At 41.9% G+C, this 27,348-nt stretch overlaps 1 protein-coding gene across 1 annotated transcript; it reads right to left on the minus strand.

Moving 5' to 3' along the window:
* Positions 1–226: 226 nt before the first annotated feature.
* gna13b (guanine nucleotide binding protein (G protein), alpha 13b) lies at positions 227–27,314 on the minus strand. The gene is made up of 5 exons (XM_030407737.1): positions 26,986–27,314; positions 9,845–10,074; positions 5,259–5,309; positions 3,039–3,239; positions 227–2,027 (listed from the first exon to the last, which is right to left on the minus strand). Exons 1-5 carry the CDS (start codon positions 27,266–27,268, stop codon positions 1,656–1,658), a joined length of 1,137 nt encoding a protein of 378 aa, XP_030263597.1. The 5' UTR covers positions 27,269–27,314; the 3' UTR covers positions 227–1,655.
* Positions 27,315–27,348: the final 34 nt, after the last annotated feature.

The following is a 27,348-nucleotide window of genomic DNA, read 5'->3' on the forward strand; positions in this document are numbered from 1 at the left end:
TAGTTAAGTTAAAAACCAGAGTACTTCCTCCACCTCTGGTAAAGCTGCTGTTAGCTAGACTGGGCCCTTGGGGTACCGGGGGAATGTTTATGTAATGTTACACAGGAGCTTTGTACCACCAAGAGGACTGGGCTTTTTAGGGCCCAGAGCAGAAGGGACCCAGCAGTGAATGCTGTTGGAGAGTGGTGCCAAAATGGGCACAAAAACTAAAAACTAAGCAACAGGCCAAAGAAATAGCAGCATTTATGGACATCATAACAGAGGGACAAACACCATGAAGGACATTAATGGGGGGAGCTAAGAAGGGGGAAACATGGATTGAGTTAGAAGGTCAGATAAGAGAAATAATTTAATCTGGTAAAAATGGCCAATTCTTGCATAATGTTTCTTTAACATCTAATCTGTATCTGTATTATGTCATTTGAATTTTCAGCAGCGGTCATTATCCAGATAAGACATGTGCATACAGATCACATGTCAATACCGAGTGGAAATGGGGGCATGAGGTCTTGTTGGTATTGATAAAATATGGTCCTGGTTCAAGATGGCCAGACTTTGTTTTACAGGGATAAAGACGCCTTGAAATCTGTCATTTGACTTATGTGGAAGTTGTGGTTGACTTCAAATCACAAAGAAGTGGTTCACAATGTGCCCTGAGAAACAGCTAAATACAACGTGTAACTCTAAACACTTCACTAGCTAGCCTTACAGCGTGGTGTTTAATTCTACAAGTGGTCTGTCTGTTTGTGTCTGTGGTCTCATACCCTTCCCCGCCTCTTTACAATTAACTGTAACAGAGTCCATCAGCAGTCACAAATCCACAAAAGTGTAAACCCCTCTAAAATATAAGTTAAAGAAAAATGCATAGGTACATACAGTATATTCATATATTAGAAAGAGAAGCAAAATGATTAGAAAACTAGAATTAAGTGGACTGTGGAACAGGAATTCCTATCTGTGTGCGTGTGTGTGTGTTCTTTCCTGTTCCACTGCCTTAAGAGGAAATCCCCACTCCAGCCCAGTGATGTCATCAAAAGGCGACAGTGGGGAGCAAATCCAGAAACAAAATCTAAGCAGTGGTGAAAAGGAAGGCAACACCTGGCAGCAGTCACTGATGTCGCTGGCTTTGACAGCTCCTCAGTAATAACAATTCAAAATGAGCTCCTCCCCCTCTCCCACCCTAGCAACAGTGGTCAGAGCAGCATAGAAAAAAAACAGTGTTTAGATGTGAATTAGAGCGACACATAGGGAGGAAATACCATAAAAGATGTCGAGGAGGTCCACTGCACAGTGTGGACGGGGCAGAGAATGGGGGTTAGAGGTCATTTACAGTGGTTTCAAGGGTAAGAGGGTGGTTGGGCTCTGAGCCAAAGCTGGCTGTTACGAGTCACAGTGAACAAGCTCAATAAGGCAGAGAGCAAGCGTGGGGGAATGGCGGTAGTAGTGGTGGCTTCAATACACAGTCAGAGTTCAAAAGTGAGGAGCGGGTCATAGTCAAGGAAGGAGGATGCATGGGTGGAGGGACACTAGCTGATCCCTTTATAGGCTGGCGGTGGTTGTGGTGGGGGTTAAGGCACCTTGTCACCCACTTTCTGTCTGCCTCCACCCATCCATCCATCCATTCCTCCTCCTCCTCCTCCTCCTGGTCAGTCCTCTTACTGCAGCATCAGCTGCTTGAGGTTATCGTGCAGGATGGTGTCCTTGACGTCGCGGAACACCAGCCGGATGTTCTCAGTGTTGATGGCTGTGGTGAAGTGGTGGTATAGTGGCTTCTGCTGCTGCTCGCGGCGCTTTTTGCGAAAGCATTCCACCAGGAAGCGTTGGACGTCAGCCAGGCTTGTGGGATCGCCCGAGAACTCGGGGAAGTAGTCTTTGATGGAAACTTGCTTCACCTTCTCCTCCAGCAGGTCCGTCTTGTTCAGGAACAGGATGATGGAGACGTTGCTGAACACCCGGTTGTTGACAATGGTCTCAAAGATGTTGAGGGACTCGCTCAGCCGGTTGGTCTGCCGGTCCTCCATCAGCACCTGAAGGTATGATAGTACAGATGTCTGTGCTGGGGTCATAGGTGATTGTGACAGTGCATGTCCGGTATGAGCTGTATCTCAAAATGTTTAAGAAAGTGAGAAAACATAAACTTAACCTCCATGGTGTAGGTAATGATGTATATGGTGCTTTCCACAACTTAAACATCATAGAGTCTTCTGTTGCTTTCTTGCCAAGGGGTTTCCTTGCATTTTGTACCTACTGTACCTTAGAAACCACAATGTCTTTGCTTCAGATTGAAAAGGTTAAATATATGAGATTTATAATATTAATATAGAAGCAAACAACTATTTGCTATATAAAGATATGGAGTTATGGCATTCTGAACAGAGAAGGATGTCATACTCCCTTCTGTGTCAGTGGTAATCTCTGTGTCTCTGTTCATTTCTGGTAGCCAGAGTGGCCATGCATGCATGTTAGTGCATGCAAGCATGTTAGTGCATGCAAGCATGAGTGTAAGTGCATGTGAGGTCCCTCCCTGTACTTCGTCATCCATTTTCAACATGGCAGCTGGGTCACAAACTTTCTCATATTACAGCTAAACAGTACACTAACATGTTTCTGAAAACATGTGAGGCAATAAATAGGCTATACTTTGACAATCTTGATGCATATATGATAGGTGCTGCCTAGTCTGACAGTTACATTTTATTGAGTGAACAACAGGCACATTTGTTTAGGTCTGAGGTGCAGGCGGTCTAGTGGCAGTGAGTGTTACATACTTCACATTTAAGTTGGATCTTTTTTCCTCTGGTTGAACTCCAGTTAAAGCTCCTGATTTCACATAAATGTTCCTGGAGAGGTTTCTACAGTACTTGAGTGAGGTGATGTAGAATTTCGCTAGATCTGTGATGTTATGCCCTTGAATTCAATTATCTTATTCTTACTCTGACATTTTGGTGTGTTTGAGTAGACTATAACACTGTCAATTCCGTGACATTCATGAGTTCTATGCATCTGCATGGCCTATGTGTGGCTTCCAGCTGGCCTACCTGGTCATATTCGGAGGAGGAGACGAGAAAGAGGATGGAAGTGACTGAGTCAAAGCATTCGAACCAGCGCCGCCTCTCGGAGCGCTGACCGCCCACGTCCACCATCTTGAAGGGCACATTCTTGATCTCAAAGTCGTACTCGTGGATTCCTTTAGTTGGCTTTCTGGCTAAGAGGATGTCTTGTTGGCTGGGAAGGTAGTCCTGCAAGCAGATTATTAAGGTTAATCATATTATTATTGACAGGCATTTACAGATTTTATCCAATATCTACATCAAAATGTGCACTGATATTAATGAGTTTAAGCTGCATTGGTAAACTTTAAGGTTGTAAGAACAGGGCATTTTTTTCTTGGTACACAGAGTATCTTCAAGAGACACCGATCAAAAATAATACGAAGAAAACTCTCTAACCAAACCCACACACCCAGACAAACACACAAACACACACACACACACACACACACACACACACACACACACACACACACGCACACGCACAAAAATAATCTGTGAAACTTGAGGAGTAGCGGGAAGTAATGCATATCTCTGTGTTCCTCATGAGAACAGTGCACACACGCCGCTGCTTTGGGAACATCCCTGTTTAACACTGCATTCTTGAAATACCACAGTGCATAAACAAATGTAGGGCTTCAGGACTGTGAGTGTGTGTGAGTGTGTGAGTGTGTGAGAGAGACTTGTTCACTCATCTTTGAATAATAAGGCCAATCAAAACAGGGCAAATAAAGCAAGTGCATCTTCAACCAAACATGATGTCACAATATTCCCCATCATGTTTAAATGTGGGTAGGGGTCACTGTGCTCTGACAACGCAGATCGAAATTCATGACATTCCAGGAGTGATGACTCATCGCTGACACAGACCATGCTGGTGTGCGCTCACACAAACAACAGATATTTTCACAAAGGTCCACCTTTTCCAAACACATGCACACACAGCTTTCCTTCATACACAATAGGAAAGGAGCATCAGCTACAGAAACATCATAAGTAGGAAATCCAGTACAGAGAGCACACACCAATAATGTTTCCTAAGTTACTTGTATACTGTGAAGCACAAACAACTATGGATCTTCCTAATGACCTTTTTAAGGTTAAACATTGTCGGGAAATAATATTGTATATACTCTTCGATCCATTTGAAATAATTTAACAACCAAATCGTATCGTAATTGCCCCAAAGCATCCATGAGCTGTGTGTGTTTCCACTGTTTTTGGGTTTGGGTTCACAAAAATGGATGACAAAATAACCATTTTTCATGTTAATAAGTTAATACTAAGATTCTATCTCAGCCTTGGAACCCAAAGCATTTCCTGATGCCCCCCAAAAATATAAAATTAAATGATTAAATGAATACTAGTCATCTAATTGCTTAAACTAGTTGCTTAAACTACTAACTAGTTGACTCGACAAATCATTAGTTGTTTTTTGCTCAACAAACATGGGGGTAGCATATCAGCAGAGTAACCAACAACTGCTGCCTGCTGATGCAATCTGCTAGCTATCTGTGGCTGTAGCTAATTAACTCATGGCTCAGTTAGCCATGGACATGGTAGATCTATTGGTCCATTACAAAAGAGGACGGGCTGCAGCTACCTGGTTAGCATGCTAAATTCAACATAACACAGTACACAGCAATTTGACATAATGTCAACGCTGTTGTTTTACACTCAATTGATAATGTGTTATTCAATTTTTTGTGTCTTTTAAACTAATTTTTTTTTAAATCTGGCCATTTCTTTGAAAATCCTTAAAAAATTCTTCAAAGTATATATTTTTTTCTCAGATCTTTTCATTTATTTTTCTAACCAATTTTCTGACACATCTAAGCCATTTCAGAGTGTGTGTGGTAGCACTGCACATTACAATACAGATAACTGGTGAAAAATTGACGGACAATTGTTTCCCCTGTGTAGAAAAATCTCCGCTGTTTCTTGGAACAGGCTCTGACTGGCCAATATGAACCTGGGTGGGGGATGATGCAGAGTGAGCAGGGAAACTTCTGCTTTTCTCAGTGCTTAATATAGTGAGTGTACACTGGAACAAACTGGTGTGGAGACCTGACTGAGGACAGGAAGACAACAGTTTCACTTCTGTATTCAACAAACTAGATGAGTGCTATCATAACAATCTGCCATCTGCCGTCCTGCCTGCTGGAGATCTGTGACTGGTAGAGCTTCTGCAGTGTGGGTGGGACTTACCGACTGTCCAAGCTTTTCCAAATTGTCCAGGAAATACTTGACTGACTCCCCCTGAGAGAAAGAGAGACAGAGAGAGACGATGACTTTCCTCAGAATTCTGTGTTTAATCCCTACAATGCCATATGACACGATAGACATATTATGTCAACACATTTCACATGTCATTTTCTCACTTCCATTTCAATATGGAACTGAGTTATATCAATGTCCCTTTCATGTGATACCACCTCCTCGCCATCACTGAGTGGGAAAACAAACTCACTATGACTGCAGAGCTGTTATACATTAAATACTGTTCAGCTGGACACCTGTCAGTCACAGTCAGGTGTGAAGTTTGTTATGATATGCAACAGCAGCCTAATCAGACATCAACATTTTTTCTGCTTGTCAGTAGACTGGGGCCACATCTACTTTTTCCTTATCAACTAATTCAAGTATAGTTCTCTTGATTAATCATTTAATTGTTTGGCAAAGGGGCCATGTTGACATCTTCGAATGCCTTGTGTTAGTCCGGTAGTCCAAAACCCAAAGATAATCAGGTTACTGTAGATCAGAAGATTAAAACATTTACAGTTGAGAATCTTTTAAGAAGAAAAAGTAGCCATTTCTCATTATTATGTGATAGATATGGGTATGTGATAACAGTTATTCAAATCATGAATTTGCCATGTTGACAGATAAACAACTGACCATTTTAAGCAGCATGGTTGCTGAAAGTGAAAGCAGCAGTGCTGCTGGCTCCATTTTAGAGGAGTCCCCTACCAAGAAGATTCATTTGGGGTTATTAACATTATTTTATCATAAAAGGGGGGGCTAGGCAATCGAAGTACATCAAAAAACAAAGCCACAAGCACTGTCAACTAGCATCCAAACTAATCATGAGAGGTCAGAAGTTTCAGCTCTAGTGACATCACTAACACCCATGTATGTCGGATGCTTACCAGGCAGGGATCGTCTGGTTGAGATCAGAGCAACAGTGGGAAACAGTGGTAGCAGTGACAACAGTGGTGTTCTAATGAGGAAATCCTGCCTCACGACAACTTTGAGGGGACACGCTACCTCAAATTCAAATCAAATGTCTTCCCTCTACAGATCATAATATGACTTGTTGGTTTTAGGAACATAGGACATCAGTAGGTGAATCTATAGGAAAGCTTATCAAATAACATCATAGCCTGTTATTATCTGACATAAAGACATGTGAAAGACTAATTGAATCGGAGCTGCTCCAAACAGATGCTTTACCAACTCACTTCCCAGCAGGACAGTTACAGCTCATTTTCCTGTGAGCAAGACGCTATCAGACCACAATCTAAACTTGTGGAGAGCATTGAGGGAGAGATGGAGGAAGGAAGGGCGTGGGCAGGGAGAGAGACGGAGAGCAGAGAGAGAGGCATCCCTTCATTAGCTTGTATGTGTCTGTCTGTGTGCACTCTGCAGCTGCAGCTCCGCTCATCAACTGTGAGGAGGAACCTTTATCTGTTACTGTCAATGCTCTTCTGTAAACTCAGAGCCACCTCAGCCCTCTCACAAGTACTCACTGGACATTCTACACTCTCAAGCATATAGAGGCAAAACTAAGCTATATGGCTGATAAACTATGAACCAAACATTGAAGCAGGAGTTGAAGGCCAAACACTATACATGGGTCAGAGATATGACAAATTTAGGGCTACACAATGTGATAAAATTCTCCCTTTCCCTCTACTTTACTGCTTAACTCTGTAACGGCCCACGGCAGTGTGCTCAGCCCCCTCCGGTTCACACTGACCCCCATAGACTGCACTCGCAGACATCAAGAGGAGAGTTATTCCAATTTCAGTTCAAGTACTGGGAATGCTGCCGGTACTGTTTAAAATGCAGGTATTGGTATCAGCGAGTACATGAATCTATGCACCGATCCAATGCCACATAATTTAGAAACTGGACCCTGTTACTTCCCATTTAGCTCCGTTAGCTCTGCTTAACGTTACACACCGGAAATCAAATCTTCTTCACTGCTCTAAAAGCCAACACAGGAAGTTGCGCTGTGCTGTCCCTGACAGCTACTGTTTTTAGAGCGGCAAAGAAGAAGATTTCAGATGAGTCAGACGGAGCTAGCAACATGTCAGCTATTTGGCAATATTTTGCTCTGAATATCCCCACCAGTAAAACAGTAACATGTTCAGTATCCAAGGCTGTAATTTGGAGTGGTGGCAGGAATGTTGCCGAATTTCAACACCAGCAACCGTACAAAGCTTTTCAAACGTATCACGTGAAAGAACACAACGAAACTGCTCTCCCCAAACTTTATGAAACACTGAGGGAACACATTTCATGTAGGCTGAAAGACATGCAGGCAGTCAGTTTTACTACCAACATGTGGAACTCTAATGTGTGCCCATGTCTTTGCTGAGTCTGCACACGGGGCGGACACAGTATCAGTGTCAACATTTGCCCTTCAAGTGTAGTGCTGCACCACGCTGTTGTGACTGTGTATGGTTCTTCCACATGCTCCTGTTTGTTAAATAAATCAATTGTTAAATCGCTAATGTGTCTTGTTTCTTCAGACTTCAATCTTCCAATCCACCAAACAAGAGTCAATAGCAGAATAAACTGTTTTGCAGGGAAGAATTAGCAAATTTTTCATCGGTATAACTCACATACTGAGCTCTGCTGCTCATCCCACAAATGCATGTTCCTTACAGATGTGGCATCATTTAAAAAGGGAAATAAAAAGACTTTCCAACACTATAAGATGTATTGCCAAGAAGCATTGTTACCACAAAGAAATAATCTGGCAAACCCGAATTTCCTTACTTTTTGTGTTATGTTTAGTATATACAGCTGTTAAAAGAAAAAAAAAATCTTCTTCTTGGTTTTTCTTTTCTTCCACACACTGGTATCGGATCAGTACTCGGTATTGGTCTATACCAAAAGCCCAGGTATCAGAATCAGTATTAGGAAGGAAAAAATGGTATCGGAACATCTTTAATCAAGACAACTCCACTGTGAAGCATACTGAAGCATACTGACGACACCATCATCATCGCTGTTAAGACAAAAGGAGGCGAAGACTCACACCCCTTTCTACATCACGGCAGCTGAGGTGGAACAGATGAACAATTATATGTTCCTTGGAATTACAATCACTAAGAACCTGTGTTGGGTCATCACACATCACCACCCTGGTTAAAAAAAGTCCTAAGGAAACTTCAGAAGGCTGAATTCCCTTGCCCTTTCTTGGCAACTTTTACAGAGGCGCAATAAAAAAAGGGCCAGGACAAAAAGCCACAGTCTGTTCAAACTACTGTTGTCTGGCAAAAGATACAGAAGTATCCGCTATCATAGCAACTATGGGTGGTGAAAAAAAATCGATTATTGATTAATCGCGATTATAATATTGACGATTATGATTCAATTATTAAATTTCCAAAAATCGATAAAAAACTTTTTTTTTTTTAAAATAGTGATACAAACTGGAGTACTCCTCTTATTGGCTTCCGCTACATGGTCCACAGTCTGGAGCCAAGATATGTTATTCCATCCCGGAGCTTTTTCACACTTAAAACGATTCCAAATCTTTACAAGGAGACAAACCTTTCCGTGCAAGTGTCCCTCAACTCTGCTCACAGGGTAGCGATAACCTGCGATGCCTGGACATCCAGAGCTACAGTCTCATATGTGACGGTTACAGCTCATTATGTCAGCAGTTAATGGAAGCTAATGTCCTACGTACTTCAGACGAAAGCTATGGTTGATAGCCACATAAGCGCAAATATGTGTGAGTTTCTCAAAGCAATGGCAGACGAGAGGGGAATAGAGAAACACGCCCTGGTTCTCGTCACCAACAATGCTTCTAACATGAGTCCGGCTGCTGAGCTTGGCAGCTTTCTTTTAACAGTGAAACACTACATTTAAAACAAATTAAAAAATAATAATTTTGATATTACAGTTACACTATACAATATTGAAGGTGCTGTGAGGTGTTACTCAAAAGAGAAGTAAAATAATTCAGCAGCTGACTGATTCAATGTTAAATGAAAGATCAATAATCGTTAATAATTGAAAATCGAATCGATAATCGTTAATAATTGAAAATCGAATCGATAATTGTTAATAATCGAAAATCGATTTGTAATCGAATCGAGACTTCAATAATCGGAATCGAATCGAATCGGGAAATTGGGCCGATTAACCACCCCTAATAGCAACACACTACAGAGCGGCTTCTTTTCTCAGGCCGTGAGACTCCTGAACTCATCCTCTATTTTTTAATTGTGTAGCATAAAGCAACTACAATTTACATTTTGTTTTACATTCCTGTGTTGTAGTGTAAGAAAATTAAATGATCCTTGAACTACTAGTACGAATGATAAACCAAAAAAACTTTTAAATAGTTAAACAGACCAAGATTTGTAGGCCAGGGTATCTCTGCAGCACTACAGGACTTTTTATAATGCTATTTGGTCACACATGGTACCTTTCTCAAAAACTGCAGTTTCCATGATTTAAATTTAGCACTTATGCATATTATGATTTTGATAACATTTCAATTAAATCTGTAGCCCTAGGTGACACATCAAACAAGTAACGCTCTCACTCACCAGCTGGAACTCTCGCCGGCGGTCATATGCGTTCTGGATGCCCTCGTCGGCCCACAGGGCCCGAATGGATGGCAGGTAGTGCTGGAAAACTTTATGTTCCACCATGCCATGACCGTGGGACATTGCCGACCTGGTGTCAAATGCCATCATGGTGTCTCCGTGCTGCTGGTTGGATGGTTTGCCCCATGGGATGTGTAGCTTCTCTCGAGCATCCACTAACACTCGAATACCTAAAAGCAGGAGAGAGACACATGTTAAAATTGTATTGTATGTCACTGAAGAAGCTCTGTCATTACAAAATTATACTGAATAATGCTGAATCAGTGGTATCCTGATGGTGGTGGATTAACGCGAGAGTACAATTACCAACAATCTGTATTAAGTTATACTTTAACATAGGGCTGAGCAATAAATCAGTAAAATTGTTGAATTCGAGTTCGTAGTTTAGGACGATTCAAAAAAAAAAAAAAAAAATTGATTTTCTCTTTTACTTGCTCCGCCAATGCTGCCCATGGGCTCCGCCCTCCCCCCGCATTTACTTTCCACAGAGAAACAAACACAACAACATGGCAACGAGCCAAAAGTTTGTTCCTAAAAAGGCGCCGTCTTGTCAGTAGTTTGGTTCTGTAGTGTCAGACCTCGAACAAACCACAGTCCACTGCAAAGTTTGTTTAAAGGCTGCTGCAACTAAAGGCAGCAAACCGACTCATTTATTTCAGCATCTCAAACAGACACATGTATCACAGTGGGACACTTGTTGTTGACTACGAGATGCACAAGACCGCGGCAGCCCACAAACACCTGCTAAAATGCAGTCATCATTAGCGGAATGATTTAATCATTGTGTTCCGTATGAGAAGAAAGGGGCTCGGTCGACAGCCGTTACAGATGCAGTCAGGTTGCATATCACTAAAGATATTGTGCCCGTATATACAGTGGAAAAGCTGGAGATTCATCCACATGCTAACAACTTTGGACCCCAGGTTTGTGCTATAAAGCCACAATGGTGGAATGTCTCAAGCCAGAGGTATGAGACAGGCTCGTCGTCCTGGCCAAAAATGTGCAAAATAGACAACAAGCACACACCTCATGTCCTGTACATCAACCAACATGTGATGTTTACTATGCAATGCATACAGATGTTTAATTTAGTTTACATATCTTCAGAGATATAAAATACTGTTTGTAAAATAAAGGTACCTGTTGCAAAAAAGTATAAATGAAAGTTATGTTCACATTTTATCAATACCAATGGGGAAATTTTGGAAAAGAAAATTCTCATGACTCCAGCAATTACATTACAACACAGTTATGAAAAAAAATTAAAAATTGATTACATAAAAATAACATTTATTTCCAAAGGGCATATATACAGAGACCACATTAATAAAGAAATACATGAACATAAATATTCAAAGATCAACACAACACTAACAACAACAATGCAAATAAGTCTTATTAAGGTATGTTGTGGTGCAGAGAGATACTGGCCACTTTCACACAGAGAAGTCACATAATATCACCGCAGCAGCGGTTTGCCAATTCTCTGCCATTGGTTGTTCACACAAAGTCGAGGAGCGCTGGCGTAAAGAAGAACCGCTGTGTAATTCACACAGAAAGCTGGCGCTGCGGCTGCTAAAGCAGCTTGATGGTACACATCATGATGATGACGTCTGTTTTTTTCAAGGTCTTTCCCCAGGTGTCCTTCTGTCAATCTAAACATGTACCTGCTGAATGTTTATAATCATATGGATGATGTCATAATGTGCAGTGATTGAGATCCTGACCCAGCAAACATCCTAGAAAGTGAGGAAGTTACGTTTTTTCTCTAAATTTCATAATTGCCATCAGTGAACTGGATGCTGTCTGACTCTCTCACTCGTGGGGAGGGGGGCTGTTTTCTGGGGAAAAGTTCACTGAAGTCTTGGTCTGGAGAGCTGACACTGTTTTTCAGGTAGAAATGTCACGAAGAGTCAGTACGACAGGCACTATGACAGACAGGAGGACACACTTCTCCACATAGAACTGCGGCATTTCTCTTTATTTAGTTGAGTGAAGGACCTGAGGACCGAAACGCCCTCGATACGTGACGCCGGCTTAAACTTTCACACTGGTTCAGTTCGCCAATACTGTGCCTCTGATACTATCTCCAGAGGCGTATCAGCGCCGGAGCGAAATTTCACCCCTTGCCGCCTTCGAGACATTCAGGCGGAGGCGGAGAATGGCCGCAGGATCCCCGCATCCAAACGGTAGTGTGAATGGGGCCAATGACAGTGTAGAAGAAAGCAGGTGAACACAGTGATATCATACCTGTGGGCAGGGAAAGTTTCATAGGCAATTATAATCAGTCTTGATAAATAAATTGTAAAAAAAATGGTTTAAGACTAAAAATATGCATACAGGCAAAAGACAATGCTCACACTAATACAGCTAAATTTGAAAAGGCTCGTACATTTTGTACAAGTGTATTCAGCCTGCTTTTATTAGGATTTCACCTTATGGATAACAATTAACCAGGGAAACTACTGCATTTACTGATAATCTAAATGTATTGTGAAACCTTTTTTCTGTACTGAGGTGTGTTGAAGGAACACTGAATACTTTTTTTTCTCAAAGACAAAGCCATGCCGATATCAAACTGTAAACTTTCTGTATCACAAACGTTGAAACAAAACCTTAAATCTAGTCAAATACTGACCAACTCCAACAAAAAGGTCATTTCAGTTGAAGTTAGCAGAACTGTTTGGCCCAGGCAGTTAAGATTGCAGAGATGAGCAGTGAGCTGAGGCTGTGAGTTTACATTGTGGCACTGTGAACTCTGCTTCACCCTTTTAAACAAGCCTGCTCTGACAATATGCTATGTTCCTTTGCTGTGTGTGTGTGTGTGTGTGTGTGTGTGGACAGCTCAAGGATTGAGTCCGTCTACAAGATCGTCTTTTGTGTGCAACGGGAAAGTGTGAACTTGGTATTTACACCCAGTAGATATAGATTTTTATTACCTTGGCTCAGCTTTGATCTAAACGTAAGACCTGCAAAGTCATGACGTGTTATCAACATCCTGTGGTTGCGCATAAATCAGGACAGATTTTGAGGGTTGGTCTATTCAAGGATGTTTAACTGGAGTACGTGTTACTGGACACAGTGTTGGAGGTTGAGCCCTGTTCATATCTGTGAAAGCTGCTGATTTCCTAGCTATGAAAACACCTAAATCACCGACTGGGTCGGAAACTACGGGTTTAGTGCCCGACTAACTTGAATGGGGGGGAATAATTTTGACTTTCCAAATGTTATTTGATGGAACGGTTCAAATTATGGCAAAGAAACGAGTCATTTCGTGGGGGTTGTGGCACTCAAGAGAATGTATCCATTGTTTTACAGATGCTTCTTTCACAATGGGTCTATTGATGTCTTCTCTTCTGTTACAACTGTTTCCAACGCATTTGTGAAGTGAAATGTGAAAAAAACTTTGTTGATTTGCTAAATTTGGTGGAAAAGCGGTATGAAAGATGCAGCCTTCATGCACTTTCCTGGCTTGCTTTGGACTTGACAACACATGAGCCTCTCAAACTTGACTTTGTCTAATCATACAAGGCGTTGGCCTCCAGGGACCAGGGCTGAAATCACTTTGTTTTGTTATTTTATGTGACTAATGTAACATATTTTGCTTGACATTTTGGGATATTAGCTACCTGTGATAAAAAATCTGTTCAGTTGCATACAGGTGTATGGTAAACTGCTGGGAAGTAGTAGGGTCCCTTTTCTAATAAATCAATTATGTGCTATCAGATACCATACCTGATCTAACACTTAAGGCAGGATTGGAGGAATTTCGAATAATGTATCAGCAAGTAGAGCAAGATTAATTGAAACATAGACTCGTACAAACACAGGTGGCTTCAGCACATCTCTAAAGTTTACTGTAATGCAACCTTTAGCACCAGGAAAAAAGGCAAGACTTCTGTCATATCATCATAGAATGACATCCAAAATCTAAGACAATATATAGTGTCTACAGTCCTACCATGATGATAATCATTAGATTGCCCAACCCTACTAACTAACATGCTAATAATATAAACCATATTCAAAATGGAAACATGGCTTAATAATTACAGAAGACATTCAGTGCTGTTGCTTCGGCACAGTGTCTTTAACTGTCAGTCAGTCTTTCTGTCTTGGTGACTACAGGTGAGATTTTTGAAAAAAAAAAAAAAAAATCATTTTCAAGATTTCAGAATCTAAAACATGAGACAAAATAGTGTAGAACCTGACATTGCTACGTGACAATATGTTAAAGGGATAGTTCGTGTTTTTTGAAGTGGGGTCATATAAAGTATATCTATAGTCGGTCTGTTCCCTACCGTAATCACCGATCTGCACAGCCTCAGTTTGGAGAAGTAGAGAGCTGCTCCAGCCCAGACGCTCAGCTTTGTACTGCAGTGAACGGAGTCCAGATGCAAAGCGAATTCTAACCACCTAAAACAAGGCTCACCTAAAAAAATCTATATAATTGCAAGTGTATGTTGTATAGAGAAAATTCACACTGCTTTACATCGCCGTCAGACCGCACTTTCTTTTGGCACTACATTTTCTCAACCGTAGAACCTCCGTATCCCTACGCATTAGTGCAACGGCCCATACAGAGGTTCTACGGTCTGTGTCTGTGTCTGAAATTGTTAAGTTTCGTTTTGATCGAAAGAAAACAGAGTTGCGTGCATAAACCTCTCGTCCAACAACTGGGCCTCGCACTGTATTTTGGAGATCACCTGTTTCTAACGGAGTTCAGTGAATTTATCGAACGTATTTTCTATTGAAATTGATCACGTGTCTATCACGATAGATATCATTATTGTTTTATCGCCCAGCCCTAACCAGCCACTTCCAGCGCTGTTCAGTGACTCAAAGACACTGAACTCACGCTATTTCTTATGTCTGATAAATGCCAGTGAACCACACTAATGAACCACAGCTTGGAAAGATAACCACGTTGCGTGTGCACACGCGTTCACATGTGGGCGCATGAAATAACCATCACGTTTTCCAACATCAACCTCAACCACACAGACCAGACAATATATTGTTAAGATGGCACTCATGGTAAAACAAGACAATGATTATCTAGTCTTATCTGGTTTTATCTAGATTATCTGGTCTCTCAGACAGGACTAATGGGCCACAAGATTTAAAGGTCACATCCGTGGTCCTGAATTCCAGCTGTCTAAAAGTCGCTCTGCTGAGCTTTATTCAGAGCACTCTGTTTCTGTGCCTGCACCTTTAAATGCTAATGAGCTCCGTCTGTCAACGCCTACTTGGGGAGCCCTTCCTGCTATGTCACTCTCAGGGAGAGGAAGCCCCTTATGCCAACGGTAGCATGTGCTAATGTTTACGGTGGATGTAACAGTATGGCTCGCAGAGATTTTTATACCGAACCAGTTTGACACACTCCAGTCTGCATATGTTTCCAGACTTTTTACTGTAACAACCAAGCTCCCTCGTTATATTATTAACATTAAAATTGCTTCAAACACCATTGCATAGCGGACCGTACTGGAGCTAACTAGTTAGCCAATTTCCAGCTGACTTCACCATACTCGTCAGCAACTGTAAATACTATCAAACCGTGGCGACACTTATCGGTGGCTCGGGTGCAGTTGCTGGGTCCGGTATGGTTGAGACTGATCCTATTACGAGGGTAAGTGTCGAGGCAAAGCCAGCTTTGTACTGACACTTGTTACTGAAGCAGTCCGATGTGAAGTGGTTAGCACACACATACAAGCTAACACGAACTGCAGTCGGCACATTGTCATTGAAAATGAAACACAACCACGGTCTCTTCTGTTGTTCTGTAGCTGGGACAGAATATTGGCACTTATGTTGATTATTACAACCAACAACAGAGCAATTGCGTGTCTAGCTCTGAGTGACAACGTTGCGAAACAATGCTGTCTCACCGCTGGACACACCGGACTTCACCTCGGGGATGAACACCCCCCTCTCTGATATCTCCTATCATTGCGCAGAGGAGGCCGGCCTATGATAATGACTCCTTTCATTACGTAACGAAAGGAGCAGAATCTGAACAGCCTGTAGGAGTGCCATTTTACCAGTGGGTGGGCTGCAGAGACCATACAGGAATCACTTGTTTTCCTCATTCTGGGAGTTGGCAGGCTCAGGGAGGACCAGCTTATATATGCAGAGAGCAGAGAAAACGTGTTTTTTATGATATGGGACCTTTAAAGCAATAGATTAATATTGACGATTGACTGTAACTTATAGGCTTGTGCTCACATTGTATAGCCAGAGCTGTGTAGTAGAGTAAATTGTGAGGACTGGACTAATCACCAGGCAGCAGAGCAAAACCTGTGTTATATTTAATTATTATTACACTATTATTTATTATTGATTTATCTACACTTTATATTTTCATTGGAGTGACAAATGGAGAAGTTAATTTGGTGCCCTGTTAAATGTCAAAATATCAAGTTTCTACTTCCGTTGTGAACCAAAAAATCGCTTTCCTCATTGAAGACCTGAAACAGTAGCTCCTTTCACACTGTCCTTTCATGCGCCAATATTCTGCTTCACCGTCTGTGTTTAAGTTACAGAGGTGGAATGGGGGGACAGTTTTGTTACGCATGTGATCTGAAGGTAGTATCATAACCGCAGTGGAGGCGAGATGGAATCTGTGGGAATAGAAATGCCAGCAGCGCGGGACAGGAGTCGATCATTCTGATGGGTTTTAGTCTGACAGCTAACAGCTCCTTCACTCATCAAATAAGAGCAGTTCAACCCACAAACCCACTTCAATTCAACCCACAAAGCAACATTACAGGACCAAACAACAGTAATGTGGTAGCAAGTAGTATCTTCAGCATCTTGATAATACCGAATTTAAACGTGGAAAAGTAGCTGTCATCCTGTCTGTCCTACCGACTCTTCATCACATTTCTTGCTGATTTAGAGCAAAAATCTTTTTTTGTTTATCGCCTTCTACTATTTTGCACTTACTGTCTCTGGCAATTGGCAAAAATTCACCACTGCAGTCAGCCTTCCCGACTGAGACTTTATTGAACCTTCCCCTAGACAAAGCATCCCTCTCTACGAGTGAGAGCTAAACAGGGTCCGCTATTTGCTGATGGTGATTATGTCATTATGTAATTTAGAGCAAAAAATCAGAATCTCAATAACAACACATTATAACAGCATCCACATCTTTATAAACAGTCGGTGGATACATGCTTAGATTAATACAGTGATTCTCAAATTGTCAGGTGGGGCGTGAGAAGCAGGGCGGGACGCGAAGGTCTATTTCCACTGGATACCTGTCCGCTGCGTTACGTCCGCCACGCCAGCGGAGCCGATAGGTTTCACTTTCACTTTAAAAGTATGTGTTAACTTCCAGCAGGTCCGCTGCGCTGCGTATCTGCTCTGTCCAGCTCAGGCAGTCAGGAGCACGACGCAGCAATTCAGCTGAATTTTGCACCGAGCAGACAGGAAGTCAAGCGCCGAAATAACAATATAACATCCGGTTACTTTTCAAAATAAAACATTCCGTGTTGACACCAGCACACAAATCTCTTCTGCCAATCCTTCGGTCGGGAACTATGGAGCATGAAATATGACGATGCTTACATAGCTCTTGTGTTTACCGTGAACACCGTTGGAAATGAGTAAAGACCTGTTTGTGTTTTATGCCTAAAAACTCTGGCAGGATAGCATGAAACCATTTTGATAATCAGGTGATTGCATGCAGAATGCTGCAACTTATACAGATAAATAAATAAATATTATCAGATTCTCATTAGTATTTCAATTCAGGGGGGGCATGAAAAAAATTCTGTCCTCTAGGTGGGGCATGACAAAAAATAATTGAGAACCACTGGATTAATAGGTTGACACGAGGTTTGAAACACTAACCACACAGATCTCAACATTATGATGTGTACTCTTTTGCCTCATTTGGTTCCGCAAGGCAAGCATGCTGTATATATAATACAAAACCAAATCGCATTCATTGACTTAACAAGCACAGCAGTGTGTCCCTTACCATTCAATTGGTTCAACGCAACCCCCTGCCCCCCGCAAAAGAAAGGGACAAAGAATGCGTCTTATATGCGTTTCACTCCTGAGCCGTGAATGCACTTCTCTCGTGTCCCTACTGAGGGTGAGGCATTGCATCTCCAAATTCCGTCACCCAACCTACTGCTACCAAACCTGAACCTGAACCGGGAACCAAGGGCAGGGATGCTTGTAACTCCTCCACTGTGGAGAGCAAGGAAGCTAGCCCTGCACCATGCACTGACACAGTTCCACACACCAGCAAGCACAGAGAGACAGGGTTTGACACGTCTTGGCTGTCAGAGAAGAAATACTCCTCTTGTCTCTACAAGACAGATATAGGAAAGGTTTGGTGTAAAGATAAATAAAATGTTCAATTATCAAATTTCATATATTACTCCTTTAGTTGATTCTAACTGCAAGGCCAACTTTGCCCATGATTGCTGTTTTTCACACACTACGCTCAGCTTTAAAACAACTGCTCCAAATCAGCTATATGGCAATACTATGGAGCCAGAACGGTGACTTTAAAATTTGGCATCCAAAAAAAAAATTGGCATTGAAAACAAAACCAGTACTGAAAAAAGAAACATTGTCATTGAAACATTTGTATTGAAAACAGTTGTATTGGCATGGAAACAAGTATTGGCACTGAAAAAAGAAAGTAATTCAAATAATTCAAATCCGAAAATCTTATCATTTTATTTTATTTGTATTTTTTTGTATTTTTCAATGACAGTCTTCAGATATTTTCTTCATGTCAGTTTTTTTTCAGTGTCACTGATTTTCAGTTTCAACTTTCTGTCACTGTTTTGGCATCGAGGGGGAGGGCCTGAGGGGAGGGGCAAGTAGAGCGTGGTTTGCATATCATTTGAGAAGGTAATGGCAGCAGCCTGTGGGAAGGCGGGGCTGGACGGTCCAGCCATAATACACCATGTTAGGGCCGGTGTGCCGGCCGTCTCTGGGCAACAGAGTCCAACTACCTCGCAGACTTTTCTTCAAGCTCTCTCCTGATGTGCCCAAGTCTCTGTGTATCTGGTTCTGTCCCGCAGCTCCCGAGCTCCGGTCTCTATGCGGATGGAGTGTGGTGGTAGTACCGGGGAGCAGAGCACAAGGCATTAGCCACAGTTAGCACAACAGTAGAACAGCCTGTTGCTGTTCCGAGCCGGGGCTGCAGCGCCGACAGCAGCGCTCCGTCTGCTCTCCGAGCTCTGTGCCACCTACCGCTACCGGAGACCAGAGACCAGAGCTCCCCTATAAACTCAGTTCATGTGAATAATATCACTATTCCTACAATGACTCCTTTGAGTCGAAGCGAATAGACTCAACAAGTCAGTGTGCGGGGAAAGTCAGCTGTGATTGTGCTACTGTGGTTCATAGTAAAGTACAACAGACGGCTGTAATCAAGTAACAGACACATATTTTCATAACCAACTGACTTTTCTCCAAGCACTCTCCTTTATTGTCCGGTCTCTGTATGTGTGTACAGCGGTGCGGTGGCACAGAGCTCGGGGAGCAGACGGAGCGCTGCAGTCGGCGCTGCAGCCCCGGCTCGGAGCGACACAGCTGGGGCTAATGCTCATTAGCTCCGTACTACTACCACACTCCATACGCATATAGATACCGGAGCTCGGGAGCTCTGGTCTCCGGTAGCGGTAGGTGGCACAGAGCTCGGAGAGCAGACCAGAGCGCTGCTGTCGGCGCTGCAGCCCCAGCTCGGAGCAACAGGCTGTTCTACTGTTGTGCTAACTGTGGCTAATGCTCCGTGCTCGGCGCCCCAGTACTACCACCACACTCCATACGCATACAGAAGGACAGAACCACAGAGACTTGGACACATCAGGAGAGAGCTTGAAGAAAAGTCTGCGAGGTAGTTGGACTCTGTGTTGCCCAGAGACAGCCGGCTACAACGGTATTGTGGCTGGACTGTCCAGCCCTGCCTTCCCGCAGGCTGCTGCCATTACCTTCTCAAATGATATGCAAACCACGCTCTACTTGCCCCTCCCCTCAGGCCCCGCCCTCTCGACGCCAAAACAGTGACAGAAAGTTGAAACTGAAAATCAGTGACACTGAAAAAAAACTGACATTGTAAAAAAAATCTGTCACTGAAAAAAAAGTGACATGAAGAAAAAATCTGAAGATTGTCATTGAAAAATACAAAAAAATCCCAATAAAATAAAATGATAAGATTTTCGGATTTGAATTATTTGAATTACTTTCTTTTTTCAGTGCCAATACTTGTTTCAATGCCAGTACAACTGTTTTCAATACAAATGTTTCAATGACAATGTTTCTTTTTTCAGTACTGGTTTTGTTTTCAATGCCAATTTTTTTTTTGGATGCCAAATTTTAAAGTCACCATTCTGGCTCCATACAATACACCCTAACAAGAAGTGGAGTGGCTGATTCTGATTATCATTATAGAGTTTATCATGTTGTCATCCTCTTTAGTTGTCCCCTTCTCAAAACATGACTTTACTGCAGATGGACCCGAGTGACTGTTGTCAAATGTGGCAAGGTACCAACATACACTGCTGGAGGAAGCAGAATAAGGCTGGATGACAGTATAATACAGTTCTAACTGTGAAAAATATTTTCCTTTAAAACATGTGGATTAATACATCAGACACATTTGTATTTTTTTAAACAGTTCAGAAAATGATTTGTCTTAACAACAAACAATAAAAAAAGCAATGGCATCAGAAAGTTGGTGATTGTCTCATCAGTCATTATTGTCAACAGACAACTTCAAGACTACATTATTACAATTTTGACGAAAAGAAACCAAATACTGGTTGAAAGCTACAAGCCAGAAGAGTCAATGCTGCAGAGGTCACTAAAGCTAAATCACTTGCCCCCTGCTTTGTTTCCATCTTCAAGCAGAGTTTTTCATTTACCAGCAACAGTTCTGTCTTTTGTGTTCACAGGCTCACATGTGGAACAGACACCCGCAACAGTGGCATCAATCACAGGGTTTCATTTCCCTTTTATCACAGTAAATAATCTCACCTCAGTATAACAAAGCAATGTTTCATCTAATGAAAAGCCTGTTCCTTCTTTTAACTCCTCTGCTAAACACAGAACGACATGTGGCACAATGATGCCAACAGTGCGTCACAGAAAGATCCTACTACTGCTTCCCCTGCATGTTAACAAAACTCCCCTCAACTGAATAGCTTTACACTTGTTCTGAAATTACACTTACGGTGCTAACCGTTTCCTTTGACGTTTAACCACGTCAAACGTCAGTCACTTCCCTGCGAATGAAGCTGAGCAAGCCTTTCCAGCCTCAAACATCACACTTCCTGGTTTGCACTCATTCAGAGGGAGTTTACGTCTAACTGCCCCCTGCAACCCCTGTGACATCATGAGAGTGCAAATAGAGCTCCTCTCTCTGGTAAGTGTGTGCCTTATTGTTATTCCCATCACACAGTGCACAACATCAGCTTTGAGCTCAGGCTGGTGCAGATGATGGAAGCAGACTGACTCTGCTTTGATTTCTCCCTCAACATTTTAAAACTAAATCAAACTGCAAGACTGACCAAGTCCCATAAATCTATTAACTATGATGAAGATAATTGTGTGCTCGATGACACTTAACAGCGATTTGTTTTGTTCCCACCAACAGACTTCCAGCTTACTTAAAATATTGAATTAGAATTGAATGTGAACGGTTAATATGACTGTCCAGTGTAAATATAGATTACATTCATCTATTACGATACCAAAATGAACAACCATATCTTTGATGAGTAATCTTCTATCAAGTTCCCCATGGATAAATCAACAGGGAAAAATGAGACCAACCCATGTGCCACCCGGAGCTTAAAACAAAGTTAATACAGGTTTATAATCAGACGTATGGGGCAAAGTGATGGAGGGAAGGGGACAACCTGCTAACCCTTCTTTCACTCTCTTCCTGCCTTCTGTGTTTTAATGCAGCTGAATTCAACATATCATCACTAATGCTAGTGTCTAAATCAGGAATTCAGGGAATTGTGCCCTCCAGAGTCGATATTAGATTTTCACCCCTGCAGGTTTGAATTTTCAAATGAGTTTAAAAGACTTTGCAAAATGTACAAAAAACCCCAAAAAAAAACAAACCAAAAAAATTTCTTCCTAGGGAACACAATGCACATTAACAAAATATTTTTCTGGTTGTGTCTGTGTTTTTGTGGCTGTTGGTTAGTATTACAAACAGCCAGCAGTGGTGGTGATACAGTAGATTGCCAGTTTTACCTTCCCAGGATAATAAACCATCCTCATTTAGCCATCCCTGGGCTAGGCAGAACGGACAGACTGGGTATATGCATGCCTCTCCACCCGCACTGACCTTGGACACATACTACTTGGTTTTGGCAAGAGCTTTTGACACTGGGCTACTTGTGGAGGGTCAGCCTGCCCCTCAGACGCCCAGTATGTCGACATACTCCGATGCTCTGAAGAAGAGCAACAGCAGGTCGGTCAGGAGGGTCTGTGACAGCAAATATAGTCGGTGTGTTTATGGTGGAAAATACAGATCACAGTCCCCCTGTATTAGTATTGCTGCAGCTGGCACCAAGTTTCCGAAAGATGGAACTTTTTAAAGTGAAACTCTCGCCAACATGCAACCAAGGCTTTATTTGTGATTGAATATGAGTCAAATCTTCGGGTAAATGCATAATTATGACGAAAGAGGCACTTTTAAGATTTACCGTATTTTCGTTTTCGGGCACGGTAATTTTGAACAGGAGTGCTGGGGACACGGATACGATGGCATCATCAGCTATTTTTAGAACACTAAGAAGGCTCGACACGACATGAAACTTTGCTTGTAGCATCACCAGAGTCTCTACTCGTGAACACGAGCATTGAGAACATTGTTTGTGTACACAGAGTTTACGAAAAAGGTTTTTGAACTACTCACGTTAGCTGCTGCATCTTCTGCGCACCGCCGTCATGGCAGGCAAAAAGTGTCGATCTATGAGTGCGACCATCAGGAAGGAGAGTAATGGTGGGACGCTCCTCAAGCTTAGTTCCATATGAATGCATGGATAATTCATTGTTTTGTCATTAGCGAAAAGCAACATTGACGTCCACGTTGAAAAGGGAGCCTCATATTACAAACAATACTACAATCAGCAGCCGGAAAAGTAACGTGACATCTCGCGTGGATAGTTGCTGCCGGAAGCCAGTATGCTACCGGTGACCTGAGAGACACAAACACAGCACAACAGCGAAGAAGACCGAGAGGACACACCGAAGTTGTCGTAGCGTAAATCAAGATGGTTCGTTTTTGTGCTTTTCCTGGATGTGGGAAGAAGATGAAAAGTAATATTCCTGAAACTTTTCACAGACTGCCGTTCAGGTGCAGTAGGGATCTCCTGAATCAGTGGCTAATTGTTTTGCAACTCAACATAAACACGCCAATCGACACGCTAAGAAAGAAGGACTACCGAGTTTGTAGTGACCACTTTGACCATGACGACTTAACGATGACTCCAACACTCGGGAAACCAAAGAAAGCGTTTTTGAGAAAAAATGCTATTCCAAGAGCTGTACAAGTGGCTGCAGAAAGAGTGGAGGTAATGCACTTTTGGTTATATTCTACCAAAATGTTAGTGACGACAGCTTCTAGATGGGATGGGGGATGGGTGTTTGTGTCTCTCTGGTCACCGGCAGCATACTGGCTTCCGGCAACAACTATCCACGCAAGATGTCACGTGACTTTTCCGGCTGCTGATTATAGTATTGCTTGTAATAAGAGGCTCCCTTTTCAACGTGGACGTCAATGTTGCTTTTTGCTAACGACAAAACAATGAATTATCCGTGCATTCATATGGAACCAAGCTTGAGGAGCGTCCCACCATTACTCTCCTTCCTGATGGTCGCACTTGTGGATCGACACTTTTTGCCTGCGAGGACGGCAGCGCGCCGGAGATGCAGCAGCTAACTTGAGTAGTTCAAAAACCTTCTTTTTCATAAACTCTGTGTACACAATGTTCTCAATGCTCGTGTTCACGAGTAGAGACCCTGGTGATGCTACAAGCAGAGTTTCATGTCGTGACGAGCCTTCTTAGTGTTCTAGAAATAGTGATTTTGATGCCATCGTATCTGTGCCCCTAGCATTCCCTTTCAAAATAAACGTGCCCGAAAACGAAACTACGGTAAATCTTAAAAGTGCCTCTTTTGTCATAATTATGCATTTACACGAAGGTTTGACTCATATTCAATCACAAATAAAGCCTAGGTTGCATTTTGGCGAGAGTTTCACTTTAAAATACATAAAAATGCAAACAAAAAATGATCAGTTATCGGCTGCAAGCGGAAGGTAATTATCAGTTTTAAAAAATCCATCGTGCATCCCTAAACAAAAATAAAAAGGAGCACAATTTTTTTTATACCAGATATGATGGTCATCCGCCTTTTCATTTTTCAAGTATATTTGGTTATACAATAATGAATTAATTATTTTAACAATCTTCTGCCTGTAAGGGAATACAATGAGGTGGGGCAGTTGTGCTGTTGTATTTTCATAAAGACATCTCTCCAGGAAAAGCTACTGTGGTCCAGGCAGCTGAACAGGTGCAGAAACAGTCTATGCACTGAGTTATTTTCTGCACTTAGTTCTGCAGTACGTGTTGGTTAGCCAGTCACTTTTGTTACTGCTTCTATGTATCTCAGTGATGAAAGTTAATAATACACTTCACGTTCATCTCTCAAAGGTAATCATTTAGTAAATAAATCAAAACATGCTTGCAACCATTTCCTTTTGAAAATGAAATACTAGATAACCACAGCGTGTGCCAAGTGTAGATTGTCCAGGTGCTGCACTCCCTCAAAGTTGAGTTCTTGAGTTTGAAAATTCTGTTTCTCTGTGAGCTTAGTAGTGACTGCTATCTTCATCCAAACTGTGTCTACAAGACAAGACATTTTCAGCATTTGTTGAAAGCAGATAAGTTTGAAATATGTCAGAGAGTTTTATACAGCCCCACCTACCAACCCAAGGTTCCAGTATTTGATGTGTTAAGAATGAGACTCAACATTCAAGTATCTCACAAACTGAACCTTTAATGTTAATGGATTTACATCTAAAGCTGGTTTAGCCCATGGTCAACTTTCCCTACTCTCATCACGTAATAAGTGATCTGACTTCTTACCTGCTGCACTAAACAGACATTGTCAGTTTGCAATTGTAATGTCCGTCGTCCGATTAAGTGGCGATGATGGGCAAGCGATGTAATTAGTGTATACACAATCAACATTTAACACCAACTACAGGGATTAGCCTAATTTAAAGACCAGCAAATTTCAAAGAAAGCTAACAAGTTTGCACCTATAATTTTGATTGGACCTGAAATTAGTCACAGATATTAGCAGCTATAGTGGACTGAACTAATGTTAGTAACTACTGATGTCGAATATACTATCAACTACTTCAAATAGAAGGTCACTACATAACTGCCTGATATGTGGAACCGAAAAATAAGCAAAAACACAGACACAAGCATTGCAGCCAGTTTGAATGCAAACTCAACACTTCCTGTAGTTAATTTTTGAGAGTAAAGCTTTTCTGCAAGGCCAACTTTGCTCATACTTTAGTGTTGAATGGCCACAGGAAGTTGGGAGTAAGTCTAAATTTCAGACACTTTTGACATCTTGTCCACTTGGTGGATGGGGAAGCAGCAGCAACTGCATGCATCACTAAAGTAAGCAATGTTGTTTGCTGTGTTGCTGGAGAATGGGTGTTGTCAAGTCATCAAAGCAGTGGAAAGCAGTGACAGAAAAAAAAAGTGTATTTATATATATATATATATATATATATATATATATATATATATATATATATATATATATATATACACACATATATACATATATACACACACACACACACACACACACACACATATATAAATAAATATATGTATGAGATACAGGTCAATATTGGGAAAAATCCCCAGGTTTGCTCAGCAGAACACATTCATATGAGAAACAGACAAAAGGACCTGAAGACACCCTACTTGATCTGATTCACCAAGCAGGTTCACTTAGATATCCTCTGTGGTCTGTGACTCACTTTAAGGCAACAGCTCAACTATCTCAGTGGCATTTCCCTCCATCTGGGGTAAATACACAAACGTCCACTGTCCCATAATGCAACATGTCTGTTGTTAAGGTTGCATCCTGAAGCGATGTGCAACTTCACTGCCTCATTAATGAAGCATGTTGACACAGCAGACTGTTAAATGTTGATAAAGAATAGAAAGTTGCACAGTGAAGTGATCTGCAAGTCTTCAATGACAGTTAAAACAACCTGTCTATTTGTTCCATGACATAAAGGTCACACATTTCCATACACTCAGCCATAACACTGATTTTAAAACAATCTTCATTCAAAAAGCTGTTATTTTTACATTTCATTACTGGCCAGCCGCAAACACAGATATCTTGAAAAACATCATTTGTAAGATGATGCATGGCTTTTTATATGAATTTGGTACCAGACTGTCAAAGTGTGCGATTTAATTTGCCAATGTGTCAACTTTAGAAGGATGTTTGCAGTCTTCAGTCCTGTTGTAGTTCAGCTAGATAGGACTACTGCCCATGGTCGTATTTGATGATAGGCAAGTTTACAGTAAACAGGCCCTTTTTTCAAAGGCTTTTGGTGTCATGTTCTCTCCATACAAAAGACAGAGTAGCATGCTTCGACGCTAACAGCAGCCATGGGGAAAACACTAGGACACTGTCAACCCATTGTGTACGTTCTGTGTGACTCAATTTTGATAAAGAAGAAAATTAATATTATGTTGATAGCTCTGAATAAACATACACCACCACACTGCAAGTACCGCCGTCCCCTTCAGTCCCACCGTGAAGACAACACAAATAACATGGGCGTTTCTTGGTCGCTCACCCTGCTAACCAGACTAGCTTTGTGGAAGACAGAAAAGTGCCCTCCAATCGGTTCAGCTGCAGCTAGCATGGCTACCAACTTCCCACTCAATAACGATACTCACACACTAAAGTCGGTGGCCGATAAAGAGGTCAAAACAAGACCGCTCCAACATGTGAAAAACAATGTTTGCTCAGCGAAGCCTTACCTTTTATAACATTACTAAATATTATGGCTCTGAATTCTTCTTTGGCCTTCTGATCGAAGTCCTGCCCATGGATAATGCGCATCTGCTTGAGGAAAGTGGACTTGCCGCTCTCGCCTGCTCCAAGTAACAAGATCTTTACTAGCCTTTTCACATAGGTCTTATCTCGATTAATACACTTATCTATCTCTTTAGATTTCCGCAACTGTTCTACCTCGCCGCTTGTGAGGAGACAGTTAGGGAAACATACAGATAAGACGGAGCGGGACGGCAGGAAATCCGCCATCTTTGAAACAACTTCATCGATACAGACAGCGAGGAGGGCTGAGCTCACCCCTGTCCGCTGCTGCGTTCATGTGTCGTAGG

Source organism: Sparus aurata, chromosome 23 (genome assembly GCF_900880675.1).
Source record: "Sparus aurata chromosome 23, fSpaAur1.1, whole genome shotgun sequence".
Lineage (NCBI taxonomy): Eukaryota > Metazoa > Chordata > Actinopteri > Spariformes > Sparidae > Sparus > Sparus aurata.

Coding starts and splice junctions, on each gene's coding strand:
- gna13b (XM_030407737.1), bottom strand. CDS start 27,268: ATGGCGGATTTCCTGCCGTCCCGCTCCGTCTTATCTGTATGTTTCCCT. Junction 5,310..9,844: donor GCCGGCGAGAGTTCCAGCTG/GTGAGTGAGAGC, acceptor TCTTTCTCTCAG/GGGGAGTCAGTCAAGTATTT. Junction 3,240..5,258: donor TGGAAAAGCTTGGACAGTCG/GTAAGTCCCACC, acceptor ATCTGCTTGCAG/GACTACCTTCCCAGCCAACA.